This window comes from Schistocerca cancellata, chromosome 1 (assembly GCF_023864275.1).
Source record: "Schistocerca cancellata isolate TAMUIC-IGC-003103 chromosome 1, iqSchCanc2.1, whole genome shotgun sequence".
In the NCBI taxonomy this organism is placed as follows: domain Eukaryota; kingdom Metazoa; phylum Arthropoda; class Insecta; order Orthoptera; family Acrididae; genus Schistocerca; species Schistocerca cancellata.
This window is the reverse complement of record NC_064626.1, coordinates 806,159,065-806,186,814: the sequence shown is the minus strand read 5'-3', so window position 1 is coordinate 806,186,814 and position 27,750 is coordinate 806,159,065. Positions and strand designations below refer to the sequence as shown.

The 27,750-nt window shown below is 38.9% G+C and overlaps 1 protein-coding gene across 2 annotated transcripts in view; it reads left to right on the top strand.

The window, feature by feature from the left end:
• Window positions 1-27,750, top strand: part of LOC126188008 (ras GTPase-activating-like protein IQGAP1) — a 334,889-nt gene that overhangs the window by 136,730 nt on the left and 170,409 nt on the right. For both annotated transcript variants that reach the window (XM_049929428.1, XM_049929435.1), the window contains exons 12-13: window positions 6,276-6,432; window positions 15,324-15,460. In XM_049929428.1, coding sequence (XP_049785385.1) covers window positions 6,276-6,432; window positions 15,324-15,460 — 294 coding nt within the window. The remainder of the gene's footprint in view (window positions 1-6,275; window positions 6,433-15,323; window positions 15,461-27,750) is intronic.

Here is a 27,750-nt window from a genome sequence, read left to right as displayed (position 1 = left end):
AGTAGTCATGCTACCCGAAGTAATTATTGCAAGGTTGTCAAACACAAAATCAGATAAGATTCAAATTGTATCTCAAGCTTTCAGAAATGGAAAATAGTTTTTTTATTGGAGAAAGGTGAACAGGAGATTGATAAAGGGAAAACGTATGTTATGTTAAAAATGAGCTCCAGGCCAGAAACGAGAAAGACAGCATACTGCAATGTTTGTCGTGGTGACTGACCGGTGCATGTGTACTGCTTTGTCTGCTGTAATTTCAGCCTGTTTGACTTTCATATCTAAAATGTGAAGTTGTTGTGTAGGCATTAAACTGTTTATGATACTGTTTCACTTTGGTACCGTATGGTTATAATTAAAGTGCAGCTACACACACTTGTGTGTGTGTGTGTGTGTGTGTGTGTGTGTGTGTGTGTGTGTGTGTGTGTGTGTGTGTGTGTGTGTCCACAAGGGTTTCTTAGATTAAGTGACTCTCAGTCCAATAAAGATAATAAAAGGTGTACATAATCCAGAAGTATCTGTGTAAGGTAAAAAGAAATGCCTACCACAGATGAAGAGTATTAAAATCCTAATGGTTAACTGCCAAAGCATTCACAACAAATGCCAGAATTTGAAACACTCCTGCAAAGCAGTGAAGTTCTCATAATAGTAGATACACAAAGCTGGTTTAAACCTGAAATTGATATCAATGAGATTTTTGGGGATAAAAAGAATAGGCAATCGGTGAATGGGGATGGGTGTATTGGTCGTAGTAGACAAGACTGGGACACTCAGATGTTTAGGACGGGTGGTAGGGACAGTGCATCGAGTGACATTATACTGAGTGCACTATCTGAAACCTACCTTGAGCAATTAAATAGAGAACCAACTCGTGGAGATAACATCTTGGACCTACTGATAACAAACAGACCTGAACTTTTCAACTCTGTAAGCGCAGAACAGGGAATCGGTGATCATAAGGCCGTTGCAGCATCCTGAATATGGAAGTAAATAGGAATATAAAAAAAGGGAGGAAGGTTTATCTGTTTAGCAAGAGTAATAGAAGGCAGATTTCAGACTACCTGACAGATCAAAATGAAAATTTCTCTTCCGACATTGACAATGTTGAGTGTTTATGGAAAAAGTTCAGGGCAATCGTAAAATGCGTTTTAGACAGGTACGCTCCGAGTAAAACTCTGAGGGACGGGAAAAACCCACCGTGGTTCAACAACAAAGTTAGGAAACTACTGCAAAAGCAAAGAGCTTCACTGCAAGTTTAAATGCAGCTAAAACGTCTCAGACAAACAGAAGCTAAACAATGTCAAAGTTAGCGTAAGGAGGGCTATGCGTGAAGCGTTCAGTGAATTTGAAAGTAAAATTCTATGTACTGACTTGACAGAAAATCCTAGGAAGTTCTGGTCTTACGTTAAATCAGTAAGTGGCTTGAAACAGCATATCTAGACACTCTGGGATGATGATGGCATTGAAACAGAGGATGACACGCGTAAAGCTGAAATACTAAACACCTTTTTCCAAAGCTGTTTCACAGAGGAAGACCACAGTGCAGTTCCTTCTCTAAATCCTTTCACAAATGAAAAAATGGCTGACATTGAAATAAGTGTCCAGGGAATAGAAAAGCAACTGAAATCAGTCAACAGAGGAAAGTCCACTGGACCTGACAGGATACCAATTCGATTCTACACAGAGTACGCAAAAGAACTATCCCCCTTCTAACAGCCATGTACCGCAAGTCTCTAGAGGAACGGAAGGTTCCAAATGATTGGAAAAGAGAACAGGTAGTTCAGTTTTCAAGAAGGGTCGTTGAGCAGATGCGCAAAACTATAGACCTGTATCTCTGACATCGATCTGTTGTAGAATTTTAGAACATGTTTTTTGCTCGTGTATCATGTCATTTCTGGAAACCCAGAATCTACTCTGTAGGAATCAACATGGATTCCGGAAACAGCAGTCGTGTGAGACCCAACTCGATTATTTGTTCATGAGACCCAGAAAATATTAGATACAGGCTCCCAGGTAGATGCTATTTTTCTTGACTTCCGGAAGGCGTTCGATACAGTTCCGCACTGTCGCCTGATAAACAAAGTAAGAGCCTACGGAATATCAGACCAGCTGTGTGGCTGGATTGAAGAGTTTTTAGCAAACAGAACACAGCATGTTGTTATCAACGGAGAGACGTCTACAGACGTTAAAGTAACCTCTGGCGTGCCACAGGGGAGTGTTATGGGACCATTGCTTTTCACAATGTATATAAATGACCTAGTAGATAGTGTCGGAAGTTCCATGCGGCTTTTCGCGGATGATGCTGTAGTATACAGAGAAGTTGCAGCATTAGAAAATTGCAGCGAAATGCAGGATGATCTGCAGCGGATAGGCACTTGGTGCAGGGAGTGGCAACTGACCCTTAACATAGACAAATGTAATGTATTGCGAATACATAGAAAGAAGGATCCTTTATTGTATGATTATATGATAGCGGAACGAACACTGGTAGCAGTTACTTCTGTAAAATATCTGGGAGTATGCGTGCGGAACGATTTGAAGTGGAATGATCATATAAAATTAATTGTTGGTAAGGCGGGTGCCAAGTTGAGACTCATTGGGAGAGTCCTTAGAAAATGTAGTCCATCAACAAAGGAGGTGGCTTACAAAACACTCGTTCAACCTATATTTGAGTATTGCTCATCAGTGTGGGATCCGTACCAGATCGGGTTGACGGAGGAGATAGAGAAGATCCAAAGAAGAGCGGCTCGTTTCATCACAGGGTTATTTGGTAAGTGTGATAGCATTACAGAGATGTTAAGCAAACTCAAGTGGCAGACTCTGCAAGAGAGGCGCTCTGCATCGCGGTGTAGCTTGCTGTCCAGATTTCAAGAGGGTGCGTTTCTGGGTGAGGTATCGAATATATTGCTTCCCCCTACTTATACCTCCTGAGGAGATCACGAATGTAAAATTAGAGAGATTCGAGTGTGCACGGAGGCTTTCTGGCAGTCGTTCTTCCCGCGAACCGTACGCGACTGGAACAGGAAAGGGAGGTAATGACAGTGGCACGTAAAGTGCCCTCCGCCACTCACCATTGGGTGGCTTGCAGAGTATAAATGTAGATGTAGATGTAGACTCTAAAATCCACTGAAGTAGAAATTGAAGGTGCATGTGAGATTTATTGGACAAGACTCAGTATCAGAGGTGGGCATAATGTGATAATGGATCCTTCTGTTGTTCACCATACTTGTCTCCTGATGTAAACAAAAACCTTAGAGAAAACCCTAGTTCATTTGTTCATAAGTTCCTCATCATGCTGTAATCATCGTGGAGACTTTAACCATCCAAAAATTAATTGGGCCAATTACACTTTTATTAGTGGTGGGCATGATAAGACATCCTGTGAAACATTACTCAATGCCTTCTCTGAAAACTACCTAGAACTGACAGTTAGCAACCCCACTCTTGATGGAAATATATTGGATCTAATGGCAACAAATAGACCTGACCTGCTTGAGGACATAGACATCAAAACTAGTATCAGTGACCATGACATGGTTATGACAACAATCATTACCAAAGTACAGAGGACAACTTCAAAAAGCAGAAAGATATTTATGTTTTGTAAACTAGATAAAAAATCAGTAGTGTCATACCTCAATGAAGAACTTGAAACTTTCAGCACCAGACAGGAGCATGTAGAGGAACTATAGCTCAAGTTTAAAAGAATAGTTGATGGTTCACTGGACAGGTACATACCCAGTAGAACAGTTCGTAATTGAAGGGAAACTGTAAAGAAACTTCTACAGAAACAGATTACTGCAAAATAGGTGTAAAACAAAGTGTAGGGCTAGAGATAGAGATGCTGAATGAAACACGTTTGGCTGTCAAGAGAGCGATGCGTAAAGGCCTTCAATGACTACTGAAGCAGAATATTCTCAAATGATATTTTACAAAAGTCAAAGAAATTATGATCATATGTAAAGGCTGTTACTGGCATCAAGGTTAGTGTCCAGTTGCTAGCAAATGAGACAGGAAATAAAATTGAGGGTAGCAAAGGGAAAGCTGAAATGCGTAACTCTGTTTTCAAATGTTGCTTTACAGAAGAAAAGCCAGGAGAACTGCCCCAGTTTAATCCTCTTACCACTAAAAAGATGAATGAAATAAGTATTAGTGTCAGTGGTATTGAGCAATAGCTGAAATTGTTAAAATTGAACAAAGCTCCAGTGACTGATGGAATCCCAATCAGATTCTATCATGAATTTGTGGCTGAGTTAGTGCCACTTCCAACTGTTTTCTATTTTAGATCCCTCTAACAAAAACTGTGCCCAGTTCTTTGAAAAAATCACAGGTCATACATTTCTACAAGAAGGATAGTTGAAGTTATCCACAAAATTACCATCCAGTTTCCTTGACACTGATTTGTTGCGAATCTTAAAACATATTCTGAACTCAAACATTATGAGCTATCTTGAACTTCTCAATGCCAACCAGCATGGATTCTGAAAACATCGATCATGTGAAACCCAACTAGCTCTTTTCTCACATGACATACTGAGAGCTTTAGATCAAGGCAGTCAGGTAGAGTCAGTATTTCTTGATTTCCGAAAAGCGTTTGACTCAATATCACACTTATGCTTATTGTCAAAAGTACGATCATATAGGGTATCAAGTGAAATTTGTGACTGGATTAAGAACTTTTTGGAGGGAGGATGCAGTATGATATCTTGGATGGAGAGTCATCATCAGATGTAGGAGTAACTTCAGGTGTGCCTGAGGGAAGTGTGTTGAAACCCTCACAGTTCATGTTGTGTATCAATGACCTTGCAGACAATGTTAATAATAACCTCAGGTTTCTTGCAGATGATGCAGTTATTTACGATGAAGTACTGTCTGAAAGAAGCTCTGTAAATATCGAGTCAGATCTTTATAAGATTTCAAAGTGGTGCAAAGATTGGGAACTTACTTTAAATTTCAGAAACATAAAATTGTGCACCGCAAAAAAAAAAGTTGAGCAAAGCAGGTGGTAGACTTCGGTTTATTGGTAGAATACTGGGTAACTGCAATCAGTCTACAAAGGAATTGCTTGCAAACCACTCATGTGACTGGGTGTAGAATATTGCTCAAGTGTGTGGGACCTGTACCCAGTAGGATTAAGGGGGGATATTGAATGCATACAGAGAAGGGCAGCACAGATGGTCACAGGTTTGTTTTATCTGTAGGAGAGTGTCACAGAGATACTAAAGGAATTGAACTGTGAAAGACTCTTGAAGATAGACATACTTTCTCCCGAGAAAGTCTATTAATAAGGTTTCAGGACCGGATTTAAATGATGACTCAAGGAATATACTACAACCCCCTATGTATTGTTCACAAAGGGATCGTGAGAGTAAGATTAGAATAATTACTGCACTTACAGAGGCCTTCAGTCAGTCATTCATCCCACACTTTATATGTGAATGAAATGGTAAGAAACCCTTATAACAGGTACAACGGGATGTATCCTCTGCCATGCACATCACAGTGGTTTGCAGAGTACAGATGTAGATGTGTATATAGATGTAGAGGATCAGTGTGGACTGTAATTATCATATGACAGTGAAACTTGGTAGATAAACTAATGTGTTAACACTGAAACGATTTACACTGGAAAAAAAAATTAGTTCTAGTTTTGGCCATGAGGTGTAATGCTGTCATTGACAGTATGACATGCACTCTCTCACTTGAAAAGCCATAATGGTGAGTGAGCAATATAGCTATCAATAAGAGAGACTGTGTGCTTCTAGTGAAGCTGTTTTATGTGAACAGCAGCAATCACAGTGCCGGACTGAGAGAGTATCGCTGACTGAATGGTCTGAGGATAGTCCCAATATCATTAAATGATTCAAAGAGGATGATAATGAAATTCAAAATCGTGTAAGCTCGCCCTGGCACATGGAAGAGGAAGGCATGCTATCCTGGTGGGAGTTATTCATGAGGTTGCTGTTGCTGCAATTCACCAGGCAGCATGTGCCCTGGGTTGTGCTAGTGGTCATGCAGTGTCACAAGAATTGTCCTTCCCATAATCAACAGTACTGAAAGTTTGCTGATATTACACTGGTACCCATACAAGATCCAGACTGTGCAGCAACTGAAACCTCATGACCGACAGCAACGTTCGGAATCTGCTCTTTAGTTTCTGTCATGTACCTCTGTGAGTAGTCGCACTGTAATTATAACCACCCGGTATGTGTTGAAAACTATGCATAGAAACTTTTGTGCATAATATAATGAAACTATTTATGTGTGTTTTGTGTTCTCAGAACCTTGATCAAGGGTTGTGTGTTAAATATTGGCAAGTATTGAAAGCAAAACGCACATACAAACTGGCAAAGAAAATGCCTTGTCCATTGCTGACTTACTTTGATATTCAAGATTGCATAGATATTGTTCACCAGCAAAGTGAAGACAGCAATCAGAGTGAGTGAATTTTTATATAACTATAATATTTATATTGAATTTGAAATATAATCTAATATCACCTGTATATATTTGGCTGAATTTACTACAAGGAGCTTTGGTAAGTTAATTTGTAAACTGCAAAGGTTATCTACTTATATCATTTGAGAGAATTAGGCACTTGTAATCCATAAATTGTAAAGTTCCCTGTTTGGGTCCATTGTGTAGCATTACTTTTGAGCATAATATTGTTCTGTTCAACTCATAGCAAGTTATGATATAAAATGTCTGTGATTTCTTGTTCACATGTGTCAGTGACAGCAGTCAGTGTAAGTATGGAGAAAATTTAATGCTGTTTGAAAGTCTGGTGAGTTTTTAGATGTAGAAAGCATCAACAAAATGACAATCTAATATACCGGCATATATAATAATTTGTTTTATTTCTTTCTTTCTTATATATTTGTTACATATAACCATGAGCTTGACCTAGACATAGAGCATGAGAAGAGTATTGTTCAAACATGTCATTGTACATCACATATCAGTTATTAGTTAATGAACATGACAGCATTATGCAAAGGACAGATTGTTTCTCACTATATAGAGGAGATGGTGAGGCACAGTGAAAAGACTGCTGTACATTGAAAGTTTCGTCCAAAAGGCCTTTTTCTGAAGTAGAAAAACATGCAAACGCTGTCTCCAGCTGCTGTGGCCGGACTGTGGACTGGCCCATGGTTCGACTATAGCAGCAAGAGACAGAGAGTGTGTGTGTGTGTGTGTGTGTGTGTGTGTGTGTGTGTGTGTGTGTTTCCTCTTCAGAAGAAGGCCTTTGGGACGAAAGCTTCAATCTATAACAGTCTTTTTGTTGTGCGTGTCTGCAACTTGCCTTCTCTATATGGTCAGTAGCAATCTATCCTTTTCATATTATTATCATGAAAATATCATTAAACATTTTTTTAATATAAATACCTTAAGGAATGATTATTACTTTCACATGGGGATGATGACATGTGAAGGACAACAGTTTGACAGACTCAGTTGTTGTTGTTGTTGTTGTACAACAGGGCTGATAGTGACTAAAAGATGTAATCTTACATCAATGTTAAATACAAATGAATCCAAAGTAACAATTACATTTTGTAAGTGGGTGCGCTTGTGATTGGGCTAATTCAGGCTTTTTCAACCGTGTGCTGTAGGGCAGAGATGCTCTTGAGTGTCGGTGAGTTCACCAGTGGGATGGTGCAAATAGTATGGATTACCCACTGAGTAGCCATATTGCACACTGCTGTGTATATAAAATCTACTTGACTGCTCGTGTCTACATCCACGTAGCTGTCCCAGTATATCACATAGACCATGGCCTGGGTTCTTTCCACCCGTATGTTAACTGTTTGCCCACCAGTGCTCAGGAGTGCCTAACTGCCTGCATGTGGGCACTTGAGCTAAACAACTTAGTCTAGTGGGTACGTCTGTGAATATTTGTGAAGAGAAGGGTGGGATGTGGAGACAGCAGTACAAAAACAAAATTGAGTTTGTGGTAGGCAACAGTTTGATATTAACCACTCATTTGATTAGACAGCTAGTTGTATCACTTTCATCCATGGTCGTACCTTTGATTGGATAGGAAATGCTTATGACTGGACTGCAGGTGGTAGTTGGTGGGAGCATGGAACAGGTCTTGTAGCTCAATATCCTGCAGGTAAAGGACCTGCAGACTGTGGGTTTGTTGGCAAGAAGGCTTATTGATGGGAGATTATATTGCTTATGTTGGGTGGATAATGAAATACCATGATGGAGGTTATAGCCAGGCTTTGTGTAGGATATCTCTTTTCTTGATGCATTAGAATGGGTAGTCAGACTTTCAGTTTGAACTTTTTATGGTGGACTAGGTGGTTTTGCATTATAAGAGGAATGCTGATTAGTGTCTGGTTTGTAGAGACTTTTCGGTTAATTGGTATCAAGGGAAGAAGTGGCTAAAGACATCTGTTTTATTTTCTCAGCTATCTTGTTTGTTTATTTCTACACAGAGTGATTATTCACAGTAGTTCTGAACATCACATTTTATTATTTCTTTGGTTAATATTGGGCCTGGTGAATATTGTATTAAGATGTTTTTATAGACCACCAGCATCTGCAACAAACATTGCAGATTGTTTCAGGGAAAGTCTTGAGTGCATAGGAAATAAATATCCATTAGTTATAGATGGAGACTTTAATCTGGCGTCCATTGAATGGGAAAATTACCCATTTATCACAGGGGGCAGAAGCAAAGACTCATGTGAAGTTATTCGAGGAGCGCTCTCTACATACAACCTTGAGCAATTGTCCGAAGGTCATCATCTTTACACCACTGACTGTTATAAGTTTATATTACATTATTGCAATTTCAGCCTTAGGCCATTATCAAGTGATATTATGGCTTTCAGCCATGTCAACATAATGTAAGATGACACATTTGTATGTCATTGTCAATGACATTGTTACACAGTGCGAGCACATATATTCAAACATGCATTAGACCACAGCTGCAGACTGCTGTTTGCGTGCTAGTAATAAAAACTTATAACAGTCAGTGGTGTAAAGATGATGTCCTTCAAAAAATTTGCTGCTACAAGAAGTTTATTCTTGAGGAATGAATTAGAAAACCAACTCGAGATGGGTTGTTGTTGTTTTGTTGTTGTTGTTGTTGTGGTCTTCAGTCCTGAGACTGGTTTGATGCAGCTCTCCACGCTACTCTATCCCGTGCAAGCTTCTTCATCTCACAGTACCTACTGCAACCTACATCCTTCTGAATCTGCTTAGTGTATTCATCTCTTGGTCTCCCTCTACGATTTTTACCCTCCACACTGCCCTCCAATACTAAATTTGTGATCCCTTGATGCCTCAGAACATGTCCTACCAACCGATCCCTCCTTCTAGTCAAGTTGTGGCACAAAATCCTCTTCTCCCCAATCCTATTCAGTACCTCCTCATTAGTTATGTGATCTACCCATCTAATCTTCAGCATTCTTCTGTAGCACCACACTTCGAAAGCTTCTACAGTAAACCTGCATGCCCTCGCGAAAAATTACGGCCGTAGTTTCCCCTTGCTTTCAGCCATTCGCAGTACCAGCACAGCAAGGCCGTTTTGGTTAGTGTTACAAGGCCAGATCAGTCATCATCCAGACTGTTGCCCCTGCAACTACTGAAAAGGCTGCTGCCCCTCTTCAGGAACCACCCGTTTGTCTGGCCTCTCAACAGATACCCCTCCGTTGTGGTTGCACCTATGGTACGGCTATCTGTATCGCTGAGGCACGCAAGCCTCCCCACCAATGGCAAGGTCTATGGTTCATGGGGGGGTGCATATTAGATATCTTGGTGACAAACAGACCTGTTCTTTTTGAGGACGTTAATCTAGAAGAAGGTATTAGTGACCATAATGTCATTGTGTCTTCTATGTCAGTGAAAGTTGCAAAAAATCAAAGAAACAGTGTAGAGTTTTCTTGTTTGGGAAAGCAAATAAAAGTGTCATTAATGAATATCTTCATAGTAAGCTCTAAGCATTCACCATGGGACACAAAGATATTGAGCATCTTTGGTCAGAATTTAAAGATATTATCCACCATGTTCTAGAGAAATGTGTGCCTAGCAAAAATATAGGGGAGGGAAAGGATCCACATTGGTTCAACAAACATATCAGGAAGTTGTTGAGAAAGCGGAGAATTTTGCACAGTCATTTTAAAAGTAGTCACTGCTCCACTGACAAACAGAAATTATGTGAAATGAAATCTGCTGTCAAAAGGTAAATGAGAGATTCTTTTAATTAATTTGAAAGCAATATTTTATCTGCAGATTCTAAAACTAACCCCAAAAAATTTTGGTCGTACATAAAATCTATGAACGCTACAAATAATTCAATACCTTCTCTTGCTGACAGTATGAGTAATGTAAAGAATGGTGATAAACAGAAGACCAAAATTCTAAACCTATATTTCAAAACCTCATTTATGGTAGAGGACTGCAGCACCATTCCCCTTTTCAATTATCGAACAAACACAAGGATGGCTGACATAGTGTTTAGTGTATCTGGGGTTGTAAAACAGTTAAGATCCTTAGATGCCAGGAAGGCATCTGGCCCAGACGGTATCCCCATAAGACTCTATGTTGACTATGCTACAAACATAGAACCAGTCTTATCCATCACCTATCAGAGGTCATTGGAACAGCGGAAAGTTCCATGGGACTGGAAGAAGGCCCTGGTCATATCAAGGGTAGAATATTGGATACACATAATTACCAGCTAATTTCACTGACATCGATTTGTTATAGTGTCATGGAACATATTTTGTGTTCAGACATAATTACCTTTCTAGACTCTGAGAAGCTCATCTGCAGAAACCGCCACAGTTTTAGGAAACAGCAGTCATGCGAGACACAGCTGGCCTTCTTTGTGCATGATATACAACAGCCTCTAGATATCGGCTCCCAGGTTGATGCCATATTCCTCGACTTTTGAAAGGCATTCGACTCAGTTCCGCACTGTCGCTTGCTCCAGGAAGTGCACGTTTATGGTCTATCCGATGACATATACAATTGGATAGAAAATTTTCTAACAGACAGAGAGCAGTATGTCGTCCTGAATGGGGAGACTTCAACAGAAACAAGCGTTACATGAGGTGTGCCCTAGGGCAGCATCATAGGTCCGCTGCTTTTTACGATTTACATAAATGATCTGGTTGATGGTATTGACAGTGACATTAGACTGGTCGCCGATGATGCTGTAGTCTACAGGAAAGTAGTATCACATGAAAGTTGTGAACAAATCAATGAGGATTTGCAGAAAATAAATGCATGGTGTAATGACTATCAGTTATCTCTCAATATCAGTAAGTGTTACCTACTCCATATCACAAAGTGAAAATTCCCATTAATTTATGAGTACAAAATAAATGCCTAGTCTTTGGAAGCGGTAACATGCGTCACATATCTGGATGTGACTACTCGAAATGATCTCAAATATAATGATCAGAATACACAAGTAATGGGTAAAGTGAACTCTAGATTGCAGTTTATTGGTAGAATCCTGAAGTGATGCAGTCCTTCAACAAAGGAAATTGCTTACAGTACGTTAGTTCGTCCAGCTTAGAGTATTGTTCATCTGTATGGGACTCTTACCAGTTGGGTCTGATTCAAGAGATTGAAGGTCCAAAGAAGAGTGGCAAGATTCATGACTGGTACATTTAGCCATCGCAAGAGTGACACAAATCTCATAGAAAGTTTGAAGTGGGACACACTTGCAGATAGACAATGCGCTAAACAGAAGGGGCTGCTCACTAAATTCCAAAATCCAATCTTCGCCGAGGATGTAGAGCATATATTATTACTACCAACTTTCAAATCGTGCAATGATCACCATTCAAAGATAAGGGAAATTAGAGCTCATGCTGAGGCATTCAGACAGTCATTTTTCCCTCGCTTGATCTGCGAATGGAACAGACGGGGGAAATATGACTTTGGTGCAATAGTGCCCTCCCCCACACATCGCTTGGTGCTAGTGGAATATATATGTAGATGTAGAATTGTGTTGTTAGTTTGATCAACAAAGAGAATATATACAATGGGATATCTGGAATGAAATAACAACAACATAAAAGGATTGACAGCTTCTCAACACATACAGGAAGCATTACATTTCAGGCAGGCACATTGAAAGAAGACTGCTTGATACTGTTACCTATCAGACTGAGTCCTTCATCCATATCTCTCTCTCTCTCCTCTCTCTCTCGCTCACACACACACACACACACACACACACACACACACACAGTATCGGGAGGCTGTGCTGTTAGGAGGGGAGGGAGAGAGCAAAGGACAAGGCAGAGAAAGGGAAAGGCCTGTACAGGTGCGCAGGTGGGATAGAAGCCATGTATAGAGCTTTAATGGGAGCAGGTAAGGGGATAGACAGGTGAGGGCAGATACCATCTAAGTTTAAGGCCAAAGAGGTTAAGAGAATGAAAGATATACTGCAGGAAGAGTTTGCACCTGCACCATTCAGGGAAACTGGCATTGGAGGAAAGAATTGAGGTGGCACAAACTGTGAAGCAGTTGTTGAAGTCAAGCACATCATTTTGGGTAGCATACGCAGAAGCTGAGTAGTCCCACTGTCTCTTGGCCAGAAGTTGGCTGTTGCCATTCATATGGACAGATAGCTTGTTAGTTGTCATTCCCATATAGATTGCAGCACAGAGTTGCAGGTAGGTTGGTAGAAAACATGGCTGCTTTCACAGGTGACACTGCCCTTAATGGGATAGGTAATGCCTGTGACAGGACTGGAGTAGGTAGTCGTAGGAGGATGTATGAGACACGTCTTGGATCTAGGGCTATTGCATGGATATGAACCATGGGGCAACGGGTTGGGAGCAGAGGTGAAATAAGAACAGATGAGGATATTGCGTAACGTGGGAGAGTGGTGGACTAACAATGTGGGAGGGCTGTGGAGAATAGTGCAGAGGATATTTCTCATTTCAAAGCATGGTGAGAAATAGCAGAACTCTGATGGAGAATGTGATTGAGTTGCTGCAGCTGTACCACCCATTTCCTGCCATGTTGCACAATGTGCTTGGCTTCAACGACTGCTTTGCAGTCTGAGCCATACACATTCTTTCAATCAACACAAACTTTTCTGATTTGTGCAGATTAGAGCTAGCTCTCTCTGCAGCGTACTTTTTGTTCCCATAATCCCCTGGCCACAGCCTTCGCTGGCCCCCATTTCCACCTCCTTATTCCCTTCTCTGCTTCTACTCCATCCATACACGTGCTGTTTATCTCACCAATGCACCTGCATAGTGCTTTCCCCTTCTCTACTTTTCTCCTCCCCACTCTGCTTCACCTACCTCCACTCGTAACAGCACACCCACAACACAGCCTCCTGATGTGGCACCTAACAGCCCACTAGCCTGTCTCCATCATGTCTGTGCACACTCCCACAAGAAGCACTAAAATTTTCCCCCACCCCATCTTGATGTTCCTCCCCCTTCTTGCCCTACGCATCTTCTGTCAACTGCTGCAAAGATCGCTGCTCAACCCAGATCAGCTTGCCTCAAATTCAAAGATGACACACTGAAAGCTGTATCTAACATTTCCACATGCTCAGGATAATCTTAATCGTACTTTAGAAAACAAATAAGTTTAAATTGCCCCAAAGTAATTTTATTGTTTGCATAATAATTAGACAGATAATAGGAAATTTTATTCAGTGATATGTTCTCATCAAACAGGGGAAAATCTAGTATGGGATAACGACAGTGTTACACGCACACACACGCGCACACACACACACACACACACACACACACACACACACACACACACACACACTGACAAAAGCACAACTCGTGTTCTCATTAGATGTTTCATTACATGTTTGGTGAATTACCAGATGGAATTTTGAAATTATGACTGGTTCAGAAGCTCACTACCACATAGATGCTCAATAATTCTGTATAAGGCAGTAAATCCAATACTATGGTCTCATAGTTGTGAAGGATTTCTCTCTGTAAAAATATTTGTAGCCTGTGCACTAAATAAATTTGTTGCCTTTGTAACCATTCATGAGTTTCCTTTTAGTAATAATCATGTAAAAGCTATAATAGATTACAGAACAGAATGAAATATATCTGCTAAAAGATAGTAAATTTTCAACTAAATATTGTGCTTTGCCTTTTTATTTAATTCTAGTGCAGAAACAGCTGTGACTTCCATTGTTGCTTTGTGTCCATGTTGGCACTGATTCAGATGCTTGCCTGCAACATTCACTCACCTTTCTTGAGTAGATAACTAATCTGTTATTTTGGTCTCAGCCTGTTTTCATTGCTCTGAAACTATTTTGATTGACTTTGCCTCAGCCAAAACTGCATTATTTAAATAAAGAATTTGATCAGTAGATGATCATCTATAAATTTTGGCAGAAATTTAAAATTATACTGCAGAAATATGGACCTCCAACTATTGCATCAGGTAAATTATCTGTGTACTAAAGTCTTTTTTTAAAACGATGTTTTGAGTTTTGATGTGGCTGAGATATTTTGTCATTATTCCACCATCAAACATGTGATGCTTACGAAAACTGCTGATTGTAGTACCTGTTCAGGGTGCATAGCTTGGTAACCTACATTCTTACAATTACATTATGACTTTTTATTCCACATGTAATTGTGTAGACAGCTTGGATAGTTTTGGTACTTAGTGTAATCAGTAAACTAGTATGACAAATTATTTTTATTTAGTTTTGAACATACTACAAACAGTGAAGAAGCAATCAGTGCTCTCCTGTGCAACAACCTGATGGGTAAAAATATTCAGTAATGCAGTAGAAATATAAGATTTATATGTTAAATCTTGCATGATTAATTGAAAGTGTTCATCAGTGAGAAATAATATACAGACAATCATTGTTCAAAAATAAGACTTTCCACTGTGTGATTCCTGTGATGAATGTCATGCAAATTCCATCCTTTTTTAGAAGCAGCTATTACGCACTAAATATTTGTTTTAACCCTGTAACAAACACTGATAAGTGGAACTAACATGTATTTACCCTGTACATTTTTTTCCTCTCCTGATTAATTAGTATGAGTATTTACCACCCCATACCTCATGGTGGACTTAGAAATAAATAATACATTGAGCAGTTTCGTTCATTGCTGTTCCCAAAGAGTTCATGCTGAATTATATTTCAATGTGTTATGGTGCACCATCAAGCATGAAATGGGGTGGAGGTGTGGTTATCTATGAGTCAGTTTAGAAATAAAGATTTTCTAGCTCACAATTACTGTTAAACTCAGAATTTTTGAATGTTTAATATTTTCTCTAACTGTAGTTTCTGTTTTTACAAATGTCTGAACAAATTATTAATAAAAAATTAACCATTTCAGTGATTATGTGTCTTCACAATCTGAACCAAGCACTGGAGAATGAAAATGATGAAGCACTCATAAGAATTTTGCAGGATCCAGTTCTAAAATTTGACATTACTCCAGACCATGCAGTTGTTTATGTCCATTTTCTTAAGGTGAGATGAACTATATCAATACAAGTTTAGAAAGAACACATCTTATGATTCAACTGATGAGTGCATATGGACATAAATATGAGAATAAGTTTCATTTTGGTACATGATGTGATATGGATTCTCAGTGATTTATTGTTCAATACATACTCAAATTACATTGCATATGGTTCTCTGACACGAATTGAAAATTTTCTGTCCCTGTTTGATACAGATCATGTTAACATGTTTAAGTGGCTTCACAGTAGGCTTTGGCTTGATTTCCATGCCACATGTGTTGCAATGTGTTAAATAAACATTATCTGAATGTTGCTTAATGATGCCTAAAATACAAAACTGGCCAATGGCAAATAAGCCTGAAAAGCATACAGCTCACAATAGATGATGTTTTCATTTAAGCACTGTCTTGAGGCTGTGGACCTGTGTGTATTTGGGGAGGGGGAAGGATCTGAATATGTTTTTCAAAACTTACTAATCTTTTATTCTTTTCCTGTTGTTCTTCCTTTCTTTTTCCATTTTTAAAGAGAGAAGGTCCCAGAGGACCATTTGAGCCATAACTTACACATCAGTCACTGTATAATTGACAGAATACTGATAAAGATAGGTAAAGAAAGCTAATTTATTAACAGGCACACGAAGTATTAACATTAGTGCACACAAAGAAATAATACATTACAGTGAAAGAATGTTAACTTCTGCTAAGATATCCTGCACAGAATAAAAGGAGCATGCCACAGTGAAGCTTCACAACATTGAACTGATTTTTTTATGCACTAATTTATGGAATGAGCATCAAGTAGGACAAACTGTACCATTATCATCTACATCTACAACTATACTCTGCAAGCTACTGTACAGTATGTGGCAGAAGGTCACTTGTACCAATATTAGCAATTTTCTGTCCTGCTCCATACACACATGACTTGATAGAAGAAGTCTGTTTTTATGCCATGGCAATCCTAATCTCTCTCTGTTTTGCTTTTGATAACCATTGTCCTTGTAGTATCATCATGGTCGCTAATTCTGTCTCTTTGGTAATATCCTCACAAACATTGGTTCTGTCTATAGCCAGCATGTGTAATGCCCTTAGCATGCAGGCACTTGGGTTATTTATTCAATGTAGTTCTCTGATAGTGGCTTGTTTGTTGCTTTACTCGACTGTTTGTTCTTACCAGCCACAACAATCTGTAACTTTGAATGTTGATATGACAATTTAACATCAACCTCTACTACCCCCTTATGCTCAGGATATTAATGTAGTATCATGTTTAGGCTATCTTCAATGAGACTGCAATTGATTTGCCTCAATTTGATGGCCAGCTGAAACATCTGACTATCAGTCTGTCTACTGATGCCACTTACTTGTGTTCAAATGAGCTCTCACTGTTTCATCTTGGGCCTTGCTAGGCTTGATGTTTCTTGTTGTTGCTAAAAAGACTCCAACCCCTGGGGCCTCTGATCTGTCTTTTTCATATATGTTCCACAGGTAAAAAAAAAAGGTCCCCTCTTTCTACTTTGGGCTTTAAACAACTTTCAGTTCCCAGTATAAAAAAGGGTTGATAGCTTTCTAGAAGAGATATGATTTATGGAACTTCAATGTGCACATTGTTAAGATTTAATATTTTAATGAATTGAAAACATTTCATATCTGTGATTTTGTTATCCAATCAGTTTTAAAAGTTGAGTTCTTCACTGAGATCTTGGAGCTTTGCCTAATCTTAAGAGTCACACCTGTGTGCATTCCACATGTTCTCTGCTATCTGAGTGGTCATCTCTAGTACATAATGCGCACCAAACCTATCCAGGGCAACTTGACAAGTCTTCATCCTGTAGCATAGTTTGAATAATCTATAACTGAGTGCTGCACATAATTGACAAAATCTCTTATTTAAATCCTTCATTTGGTCCCAAACCAGGCAACTTGGGTCAATTCTCAGGATAACGCTGCAAATCAACAGCTATGTTAACACCACAAGTGAGAGGCCAGCTGTCCTCACCACTTCTGCCAATCTTTAGGAAGAACTGAGAGAACCTAGACAACAGAGGTCAATGCCAACATGAGCAACAACTTGCAGTTTTCTGTAACACATGCTGTGACTACTCCTAGTGATGCCTCTTTCCACATTGTGTGTGACTCCTCCTAGGATACAGACTTATTACACATTTGATTCATTCCCCTCCAATGATACTACTACCCAGAAGAAGCTACCATACTATTAACATTCAAGCAGCCTACAACAAACAACCAAGAAATACTCCTTTTTTGGCTGTCAGGATGTCTCCAAAAGAAACTACTGTTGGGCAAGGAGAGGGCAGGTAAGGGCTGTATCAGTCATGGATAGTACAAATTGTTGAATTCGCAAATTCACAACTGACGTATCTTGTTAATAATGATGATTTTATCTGTGAGCTGTTACAAGTGATTGAAAACCAAACATTTGGATATCACAATGCAGCTAGCTCATTGTACTGTAACAGGACACCCCCCCCCCCCCCCCCCCCTACCTACAACAGCAAAAATGTGCATAGAAACAGTGTTTTAAATCATGACAAGAGTATGTGCATCCCAGCAACTTTTTGACATATAACAGGCTGTTTCGCTTCACAAGCCCCGAGCCTAGCTAAAAGGTTTTTGTTGTCTTAATAATTTTCATCATTGATTTTTCTCCTGTTCTGGAAGAAAAACACAACATTAAGTGATGAGTTTATCTGTCTGTCAGATTCTGTGGGCCACGTGATACACAGCTACTTAGTAATAAAACGAGTTAGCACTTAGTTTACAGAATGCTGATTAGAAAATTTATAAACAAAAGAGTTGATAACAAACAAAGAAAATAGTAAGAGACTATATGAATAAATAACATAAAAGAAAGAATTTCTCAACATCTGGAAGGAACTCGTGTACAGAACAGAATGAGTATGCTACAAGAAAACCTTCAACTTGGAACTGAATATTTGATATTTAACTCAACTTTTTCAGTTATGCTTGGAAGCCTGTTGAAAATGAAATCTGCTGAGTAGTACATACCTTTATGTAAAATGCTTAAGGAAGTGTTATCCAAATGCATATTGTTTTTTTCATCTAGTGCTCACTGAATGAATGGTGCACTTGCTTATGATTGAGTTAATGTTTCAATGTTATCAACAATAAATCCCATGATGGAACATATGCATACTTAGGACTGATGACCTCAGATGTTAAGTCCCATAGTGTTCATAACCAATTGCATACAAACCTGAGATATCTCAAAAACGGTCTACACGAAGTTCACAAACTCACTGCTGATCAGTCAGGCATTAATTTCAATAAACCAACAGTTCCACTACATTTGTAAAACCTCTTACATTTAATGCACATCATAATGCTTCGTGAACTAATCTTTTATAGCAAAAGATTAGTTGTTCTAATTAACTACTTTTGTAACTGATACAGTCAACAAAAAGAGAAGTACAGTAATGATGATCAGTTATTAAACTCCATAAATCTTAAAATTTGACAAAGATATATGTCTGGATTTACATCCATTAAAAGGTGAACTGAAAATATGAATCATTGTACAGTGTGTATTTTCATGCAAGCAATTACATTTATGTATGAAATGAAGCAGCGTAATACCGCTGTAGAATTCATAGCAGTCCACAAGGAATAGAATTTGCTTTTTAGTATTGTGGGCATTCTGTCACATTAATTTTTTTCATTCTCTGTACAGATTCAGTTCTGTTCAAACTAGCAGCAGCTGTTCAAGGTGAAATAAAAATATTAAAGCGTGTGTGTTGAAAATATTGACTATTCCTAAAATAATTGACTTTTCACATGTCACCCAGCAGTTACCTGTAATGCAAGAACAGACATTTTTTATTTAATCATCACAACAAACTGAAATAATTATGAAAGATTTACTACATTAAGTAGAGCAAAGAGATGCGATGTTAAGAAGTGCACCAATGATAGAAAAACATCGTTCATGAAAGTCATATTTGCTTCATTTTGCTACACTTTACAGTAATGTAACATTAGTTTGCACTTACAGTGATGACAGTATGATCTAAATTACTAACAGAAACAATAATAAAAGCTCCATTTTTCACAGACTGGTTGCTTTGTTTATTGCCCAGGTTTCTATGGGACATTTCAGAACACAAATGGGTCTGATTTCTATCAGGTCTTTAAATATGTCTGCTTGTGTCTGTATATGTGTGGATGGATATGTGTGTGTGTGCGCGCGAGTGTATACCCGTCCTTTTTCCCCCATAAGGTAAGTCTTTCCGCTCCCGGGACTGGAATGACTCCTTACCCTCTCCCTTAAAACCCACATCCTTTCGTCTTTCCCTCTCCTTCCCTCTTTCCTGATGAGGCAACAGTTTGTTGCGAAAGCTTGAATTTTGTGTGTATGTTTGTGTTCGTTTGTGTGTCTGTCGACCTGCCAGCACTTTCATTTGGTAAGTCACATCATCCTTGTTTTAAAGTATATCAAAGTATATATACTCCCTAACTAAAAAAGCGAACCACCTAGAAGAAATGGATGAAATTAAATGGAACTTCATGGGTTTCAGCGGTTATAAAAGCAAATCATATTTACAAGGAAATTGGCAGTATGAGCCCACTGATCAGCATGACATTGAACCCCTCTGGCCTGGATGCATTCACTTATTTGGTTAGGATGAGTGTCATAAAGCCACTGTATCTCCTCATGAGGCAAGCTGGCACACAGCTGTTGTAACTGGTCCTCGACATCCCAGATACTAGCAATAGAACGGAGTTGATGTCCGAGCTGATTTGATACACATCCTATTGGGAACAGCTGTGGGAATCTTGCTGTCTACAGGAGTACCTCATCATCACAGAGATAGTTTGTAGAGACACATGCCATGTGTCTACAAAAACTGTCCTGTTGAAAAATGGCACAGTGATACTGTCAGATGAGAGATAATACGTGACGACGCAGTACGTCTGTGACGTATCATTGTGCCATCTGAGTTCCCACAATTACTAATAGCCATGACATGAAATGAAACTCAATGACTCCAGCCACAATGCTAGCAGTAACACAATGAAGTATGGGACATCTCCCCAGAACATTCCCATACTTGCTGGCAATAGATGTTCAGGATGCCAGGGTGTTGCAGAACTGAGATTCATTGCTAAACACAATGCAAAGCTATTCAATAGCAGTCCATGCTTCCCTCCAAACATGGGCATTTGTGTTGTGCTGTTAATGGCAGCCTACATGTAGAACAGTAATTCGGTAGTCCAGCTGCCGCTAGGCTCCAGCCATTGGTGTGGGAAAACATAGAATGTTGCAGAGAATCTATTACTTATGCTTGTATGGCAAGTGCAGGTGTGAAAAAGTTGGTGTGTTTCATGCGCAATACAATGGTCTTCACTTGGAGTGATCAGACATAATCAACTGGAACCTTGATGACAAGAATGCCTGCCATTGTGTTCCCATGCTGTCCAGTATCGGGCCACTGTCACATCCGAATGCCGCATAAATCTGGTTATTGTACGATTCAAACAGCCTGCAGAATGGAGACCCACAGTGAGGCCCCTTTAAAACTGTCAGGTGCTGATAACACTGTCCCACATGAGTGTTTACCATGTCTTTTTTCTTCCTAGTGATCACTCGTGTCTGATGCTCTTCGCACCCCTCGTGTACCCTAACGAACCTGGTAACAAAACTAAACACAGTTAGCCACTCTAGTGACATTTGTATCACAGAAAACTCCAGCTGTAATCATTTACGTACCGCAAACTGGGGTAATACTGATCATTTTTTGGTGGTTTTTAATTGGTATTTCCGATGCCGTTAAAATCATTTTTACATAATTTTATATGATACTTTCCTCTCAATTTGATAATAATAGAAAATCGAAACAAGCAAATATATCGTGAGTATTGGAAGAAAATCACTGATCAGCATTACCCTTTGGTGTGGAGTATTCTGATAAGATTTATTTTGCTCGATTGTAGATGTTACACTTTCACACAGGTTACAATGATAAAAATTTTACACTTTTAAAAAAGTGTAAACATTACTGTAGTTACAAAATAAAAAATAGCCCTACACATTTAAATATATGAATAAGAATAATAAAAAATTTTAACACACAACTCAACACTCAGATTCAAACACTTGCTTCATTACAGTCAGTCCCACTCCGCAGTGCTAACGTCAACATCGGAGAATTTACACTCACATCGTTTGCAAGATATCAGCTCCATCTCTGACAATTTGTTCATTTCCTATGTCCATTGGGTCTGCAACATCTGAGAATACAAAAAGGTTGTGGCTTCAGTGTTTCTTTTTTGTATTAAATTAATTTTATATTGTCCTGCACTTGTCTTCCTTATTACATGGCCAAATAAAATGTTGAATTCTTTTCGTTCCTGGTTATGTGATAAGAACTATAGCACCACTCAACAACTGCAGTTCCTTTCCTGTTTTGACTGAAGTTGAAGTGGTATCTTTGAGGGAGAAGCAACACGGTTTGAGCACTTAGAAGCCCGAGTTCCTTGTTTCCAGCATAATTTCACTTTCTTGTGACTCTGCATTTTCCTTGCTATCCTTCATATCATTGGTGATGAAATCCTTAACCACAGTGCCTTTCCTAAGAGGTACAATCAGCCACTTTGCACAATTGAAGATATGCTTGTATTTGGGTCAGCAACTTGGGCTTGCTGGAGATGTTCTTCAGAGGATGCAATATAGGAAGGTTTATCACTGCTAACGTTATTCTCATTTTTGAAATCTGATGCAGCTCTTCTTCAAAATGGGATGGTATAATACCAGATTTTTTTAAAAACCCTGATATTATCGTGGTTGCAGAATTCATAACTATTTTCATCAAAGTTTCTTTCAACAGTTTAGGAAATACTGACTTCTGCATCACTCCTCTGTTGGATTTCTTCCACTCATCTAACATGTATCGCCAAGCCGTCTTTAAGGAGCAGAAGAATGCACTGTCAAGAGGCTGGCAAGGGTGGGTCACATTTGGAGGCAGGAGGATAAATGTAATGTAGTATTCCTCACAAACCTTGATGACACTTATCGAGAAGTGATTGGATAAGTTATCCCCAATCATAATCTTGGGTCCTTGTAATTTCATAACATAGGGCAACAAAATTTTCATGAACCATGATTTAAACATGTTTATATCAAACCACCCACCCATATTCCTGTTGTAAACAGCCCCATTGACACCTCCCCCAGTCCCAAATATCATACAGATGCTTACTTTTGTAAACAGTAAATGGGGGCAACAATGTTCCATCTGCAGCTGCTGCCATCATAACACTGATAATAGTTTTAGATGCATCTAAAATTCTCTTGGGATTCTTCATCCCTCCTTTAACAAGCACCTTCACCTGTCCTGGGTTGTCAGAAAAATTTATTTCATCGTAGTTAATTATATTATAGTCACAAACTTCATCCAACACTTCCCTAAGATAATCGTAATATTCCATTGTGATCTCCTTCAAAACAGCTGCTCTAACTCCTTTCATGTTGTCTCTGATTTTCACTGTCTGTTTGCAGTTTCTTCTCAGAAGTGCATGAACCCAATCTAATCCAGCTGATGATCTTTAAATCTCTTTTCCATTTTCCCTACGTGATTGAGGTAACCCTGTACGATGTTACATACATCTGTGTTTCTCAATAGAAAACTCCACTTGGCACAAATAAATAAACGGCCAACAAGCATTTTGTCCTCTTCTCTGTGTAAAGTTGTTGGTGCACCCACCTTGGTTTTGTACTTACTCCTTAACTTACCATTAAGGGTTGTGTGTGGTGCAGCAAATTCTTCTGATGCTCGTTTTCCCCTAACGCATGGCCTTTATCACGTTTTCCTGGAAAATGGAGTTGTATTTGCACCTTACACCAGATCCAAACTTCTTGATGTATGTTCTCAGACTGGCCTCGACAACCAGAAACTGTGATCGTGTGCGTGCGTGCGTGCGTGCGTGCGTGCGTGTGTGTGTGTGTGTGTGTGTGTGTGTACATTCTTTTTGTTGTGCCTATCTATGACTCAGCATCTGTGATCTGTGCTATGTGGTGAGTAGCAACTATTACTTTCATAATATTGTCATATTTTAAGGGACGATGTGCAGTACAGTCAAAGCAACTACTTCAGTGTCAGAGTAAATGGGACATTCAAAGAACAGTTCTGTTAGATTAGAAAAATCTACCTGTGAGTTTCGGAAGCAGTTACAAGTAGTAGAACACATGGAGTAAAGAATGGATCAGTTTTTTCTGTTATAGTGAGGTCAGGGGGGAAAAAAGTTCAATATAATATTTGTCAACTACAGAAAAGCTTAGGGTAAGGACATAGAATTACTCTTGCTTATTAGCAGAAAAACCCACACTAATATTGGGAGGTGGAAGATGATTGAAACTGGAAACAAATAGAAGCAAAAATATTAATATCTAGATGAAATACGTATTGATGATGGAGGCGAATTTAATGCCGTGAAGTACTCATTAATTTATAATGAGATATTATCTCTTATTAGAGGAGTGGAAGCTCCAGAAAAAGTTAGGAAAGTGCTTAATACACCATTCTTCTTTGTATCATGATGATAGAGGGAGATTGCAGTGTCCCACTTATAGGGTGGTTGGTATTGAACAGGAGATAACAGAAAGAGCTTTATAACATTGTAATTAACGTATTTCCAAAAATTGTTCTAGTAGTTGGTTGGATACCCCACTGATAGTAGAAACATGTTAGATCTGCTGGCAGTGTAAGTGCCTGAATTTTCCAGTTCATTGAATCTACTCGGGACATGAATTAGCTGTCACAAGGCTGATGTAGCAATGATTAATGTTGAGTGAAATATTAAGAAAGATATTTCTGCTTAACAAGTACAACAATAAAATGATTAGAAACTACTGAAGCATTTGGCTCAGGGCAAGAGTGTGTGTATAATCTGTGTCACAAATTCAGAAATATTGTTGGGCTGTATCGAGGTGTCTCAGGTAATTCTGTGTCATGCAAGATATTGATAGATGGGAAGGATCCACCTTTGCTCAGTATCAGCATTACATTGTTACTAAGAAAGCAGCAAGGACGACATGGCGTATTTAAATTGAACCAAATTCTTCCTGATAAAAATTTGAAACAAGTAAAAACAAGTTTATAGAAAGCAAGACGCATTCAGTAAATTGAAAATAAAAGTATAACCTGCTGAACTGTCAGAAAACTGAAATACTATGAACGTGCATAAAATCAATCAGTGCTAAACTTACTTCATTCCCATATGACGTACTATAGGCTTATCTAGGTGTGAGCAAGATTATAATGAGATGATGTCATCCATTCATAAGAGCTTTCACAACAGAGTTATAAATAATGCTCCCTTACTGAATGTGAGCAGTTTCATTATTGACAATAGTTGTTACTTCAGTATTCTTCCATATACTTGCAGGAGTCTGTGTAGTCTAGCAGTGTAAAGAAGAACCATTTACTCAACTGTTAATAAAATCTAGACCATGAGAGCCTTTTCTCTGTGGCTCAACCAAATCAGTTAGTGAAATTAGCTTGTCATATCAAATGAAACAGTTGTCCTTGAATCCTTGAATGTTACGGTCATAATTGATTCCTCAACACTGGCAGCAACACCATTTATTAAATCAGGACCAGACCACAACCATGATTCACAAGTCTCACTTATAAGCTGCAATATACTAGGATTAACTAGCAGGCCATCAACCTATCATTAGTTCATTAGTCAGCACCTAAGATAACAAGGACAGTTTGTCTCACAGTAACATGTTTAGGTTTCAGTTGAACCAGATTTTAAGCTTTATACAATTCTTAAATCAACCAGGATTTGTTTCGTATCATTTTCTAAACAGCATTTTAGTTATTGATTTTGATGCTGATGAATGATCTATCTATCTCTCTCTCTCTCTCTCTCTCTCTCTCTCTCTCTCTCTCTCTCACACACACACACACACACACACACAGTATCAACTACCTTTCCTTAGTCATCGTGGTGGGTAACTGTCATGTAACTTCAGCAACTCGACTGTGAGAACTAATGCAATAGTATTCTCAATATGTGATATCAAATTGGTTTTTTTGGAACTAAAATTGTATAGTACCAGTTTCAGTATAGCATTTCATTTATTATTTAATTACAGTACATAATTAGCAATCATTAAACTTACTTACATTGAATTCTGTCTTGTTCTTTTATTGCGCACCAAGCAGAAAGCTACATGTAATACTGACCACATGGAAAAATGCTACACTTCAGGCCATCACAGTTGAATCTTTGGTGTACTCACTATTGTTCAATGCAGTGTTCCAAACATAGTGGAACAAAAGTAATTTTGTAGTACTGTTGTTGACCAATCCTTCCCATTCGTCAGTATCTTCCCTGACACAGGCATATCTGAGAAACCTTAGACACAGCCTAACAAGGTTCGCAGAAGAGCTTCTGTGAAGTTTGGAAGGCAGGAGACGAGGTACTGGTAGAATAGAACCTGTGAGGACATGTTGTGAGCCGTGCTTGGGTAGCTCAGCTGGTAGAGCACTTGCTTGCGAAAGGCAAAGGTCCTGAGTTTGAGTCTCGGTCTGGCACACAGTTTTAATATGCCAGAAAGTGTAATATTTCTTAATTTGTGTCACAGGATATACACATTCTCTTGCCCAGAGATAAAGTTTGCTGCTCACTACTCCGGTAGTTTTTATTCATATTATTATTGTACTTGTTCAGCAGAAATATCTTTCATAACATTTTGTTCAGCACTAATCATTGCTACAATAACATTTTGTTCAGCACTAATCATTGCTACAACAGCTTTGTGATGGCTAATTCATATCAGTTGCTTCTATCACAAATACTGTCCGGAGTTCTGTTCTAGCATAGCAGGCAATGCAGTTGACAGTGAGTCAATAATCTACTGCTGTAATGACTGATTTATTAATGAAATTACTGAAGTGAAAGACTTCCTGGAAAATTTGTACACTATTTAGTGACATTCTATATGTTGAATGTGTGTGTGTGTGTGTGTGTGTGTGTGGGGGGGGGGGGGGGGGGGGGAAAGAGGAGAGGAGATACATGGGCAGGATTTGAACCTGTACTGCCAGTCTGGCTGTGCCAGGGACATTTGGACATTAGCCTCTGTACTATGCTTGCTTGGTCAAAACAAGGCTGATGTTATGGTTATATGATGCATGTATAAAACTTCATTATTGATTTTCTCAGAAACTAGGCACCACACATGAAAAGTCACTAGCTAGGTACACAGGATAAGTCCATCTACAATGTATCTGAGAGTCATCAAAATCCACCATTAACAGGTCTAATGGTTCCCTCGTAAGACCTCTGTGATGTACCACCTTTTTCCACTTTCGTAATTAAATTTACATTCTCATGGGTTGAATTTACATAGAAAAAATCATGATAGTTCATAAACTGTTCTGTAAAAAACATTCATATTAAGAATTTGGTGGCGCCAAAATTGTATTTTACATGAGTAAACAGACTGGTTAGGGCTTAGGGCTGCTGTATTCAGAGGGTGCAGTAGATTGGATGCTGCTGCTGCTTGACACATAGTTTACAACTACAGTACAGAGCAGTGTTGCAACTGGTAAAGCTCAGTGAATGTATCAATATTTGTACTGCCTGAATTGGAGACAGGTATAGCAGTGATCAACTCTTGGAGCGAAACTTGGTTGATGACCCTCAACATAAATGAATGTAAGGAACGCATGTAAATTGTCAAAACCCTCTGATATTTCTTGGCTTCACAGTTATTGATTTGTCTTTCAAATATTTTGCAACTGCCTAATACTTTGGAGTTTCTGCTGGAGTGATTTAAACAGTAATGTTGACGTATGTTGGACCATGAGGAAATAAATTACGGGCAGTTTCATCAGAAGAATCCTAAGGAAAAATAACTTGCCTGCATATAACGTCACTTAAAAAAGCCGTACTCGACTAAGTATTGAGTGTGTTCTTGGACTCTTACCCAATAATTGAACAGGTTATGTATGGTTAAAAACAAGGTGTGTGCTGTACCATGGCTTAGTTTGGTCAGTGTTTGGTTGAAGATGCTACAAGAAAAGCGCTATGCGTCAGAGGGCCGTATCATAACATACATTTAAATAGGTATTGAGAAACCTTTTGCTTCTGTCGCCATGTATCTCACATACTAACGATCAAGGATACAATTGTAGAAATTTTGGTTGTGTGTGTATATATAATGTACTTTCTTTCTGTGTGTTATTGACAAATGCAACTCTGTTAGAGGAAAGTAAATATGCTGCTCATTATACCATCTGCCACA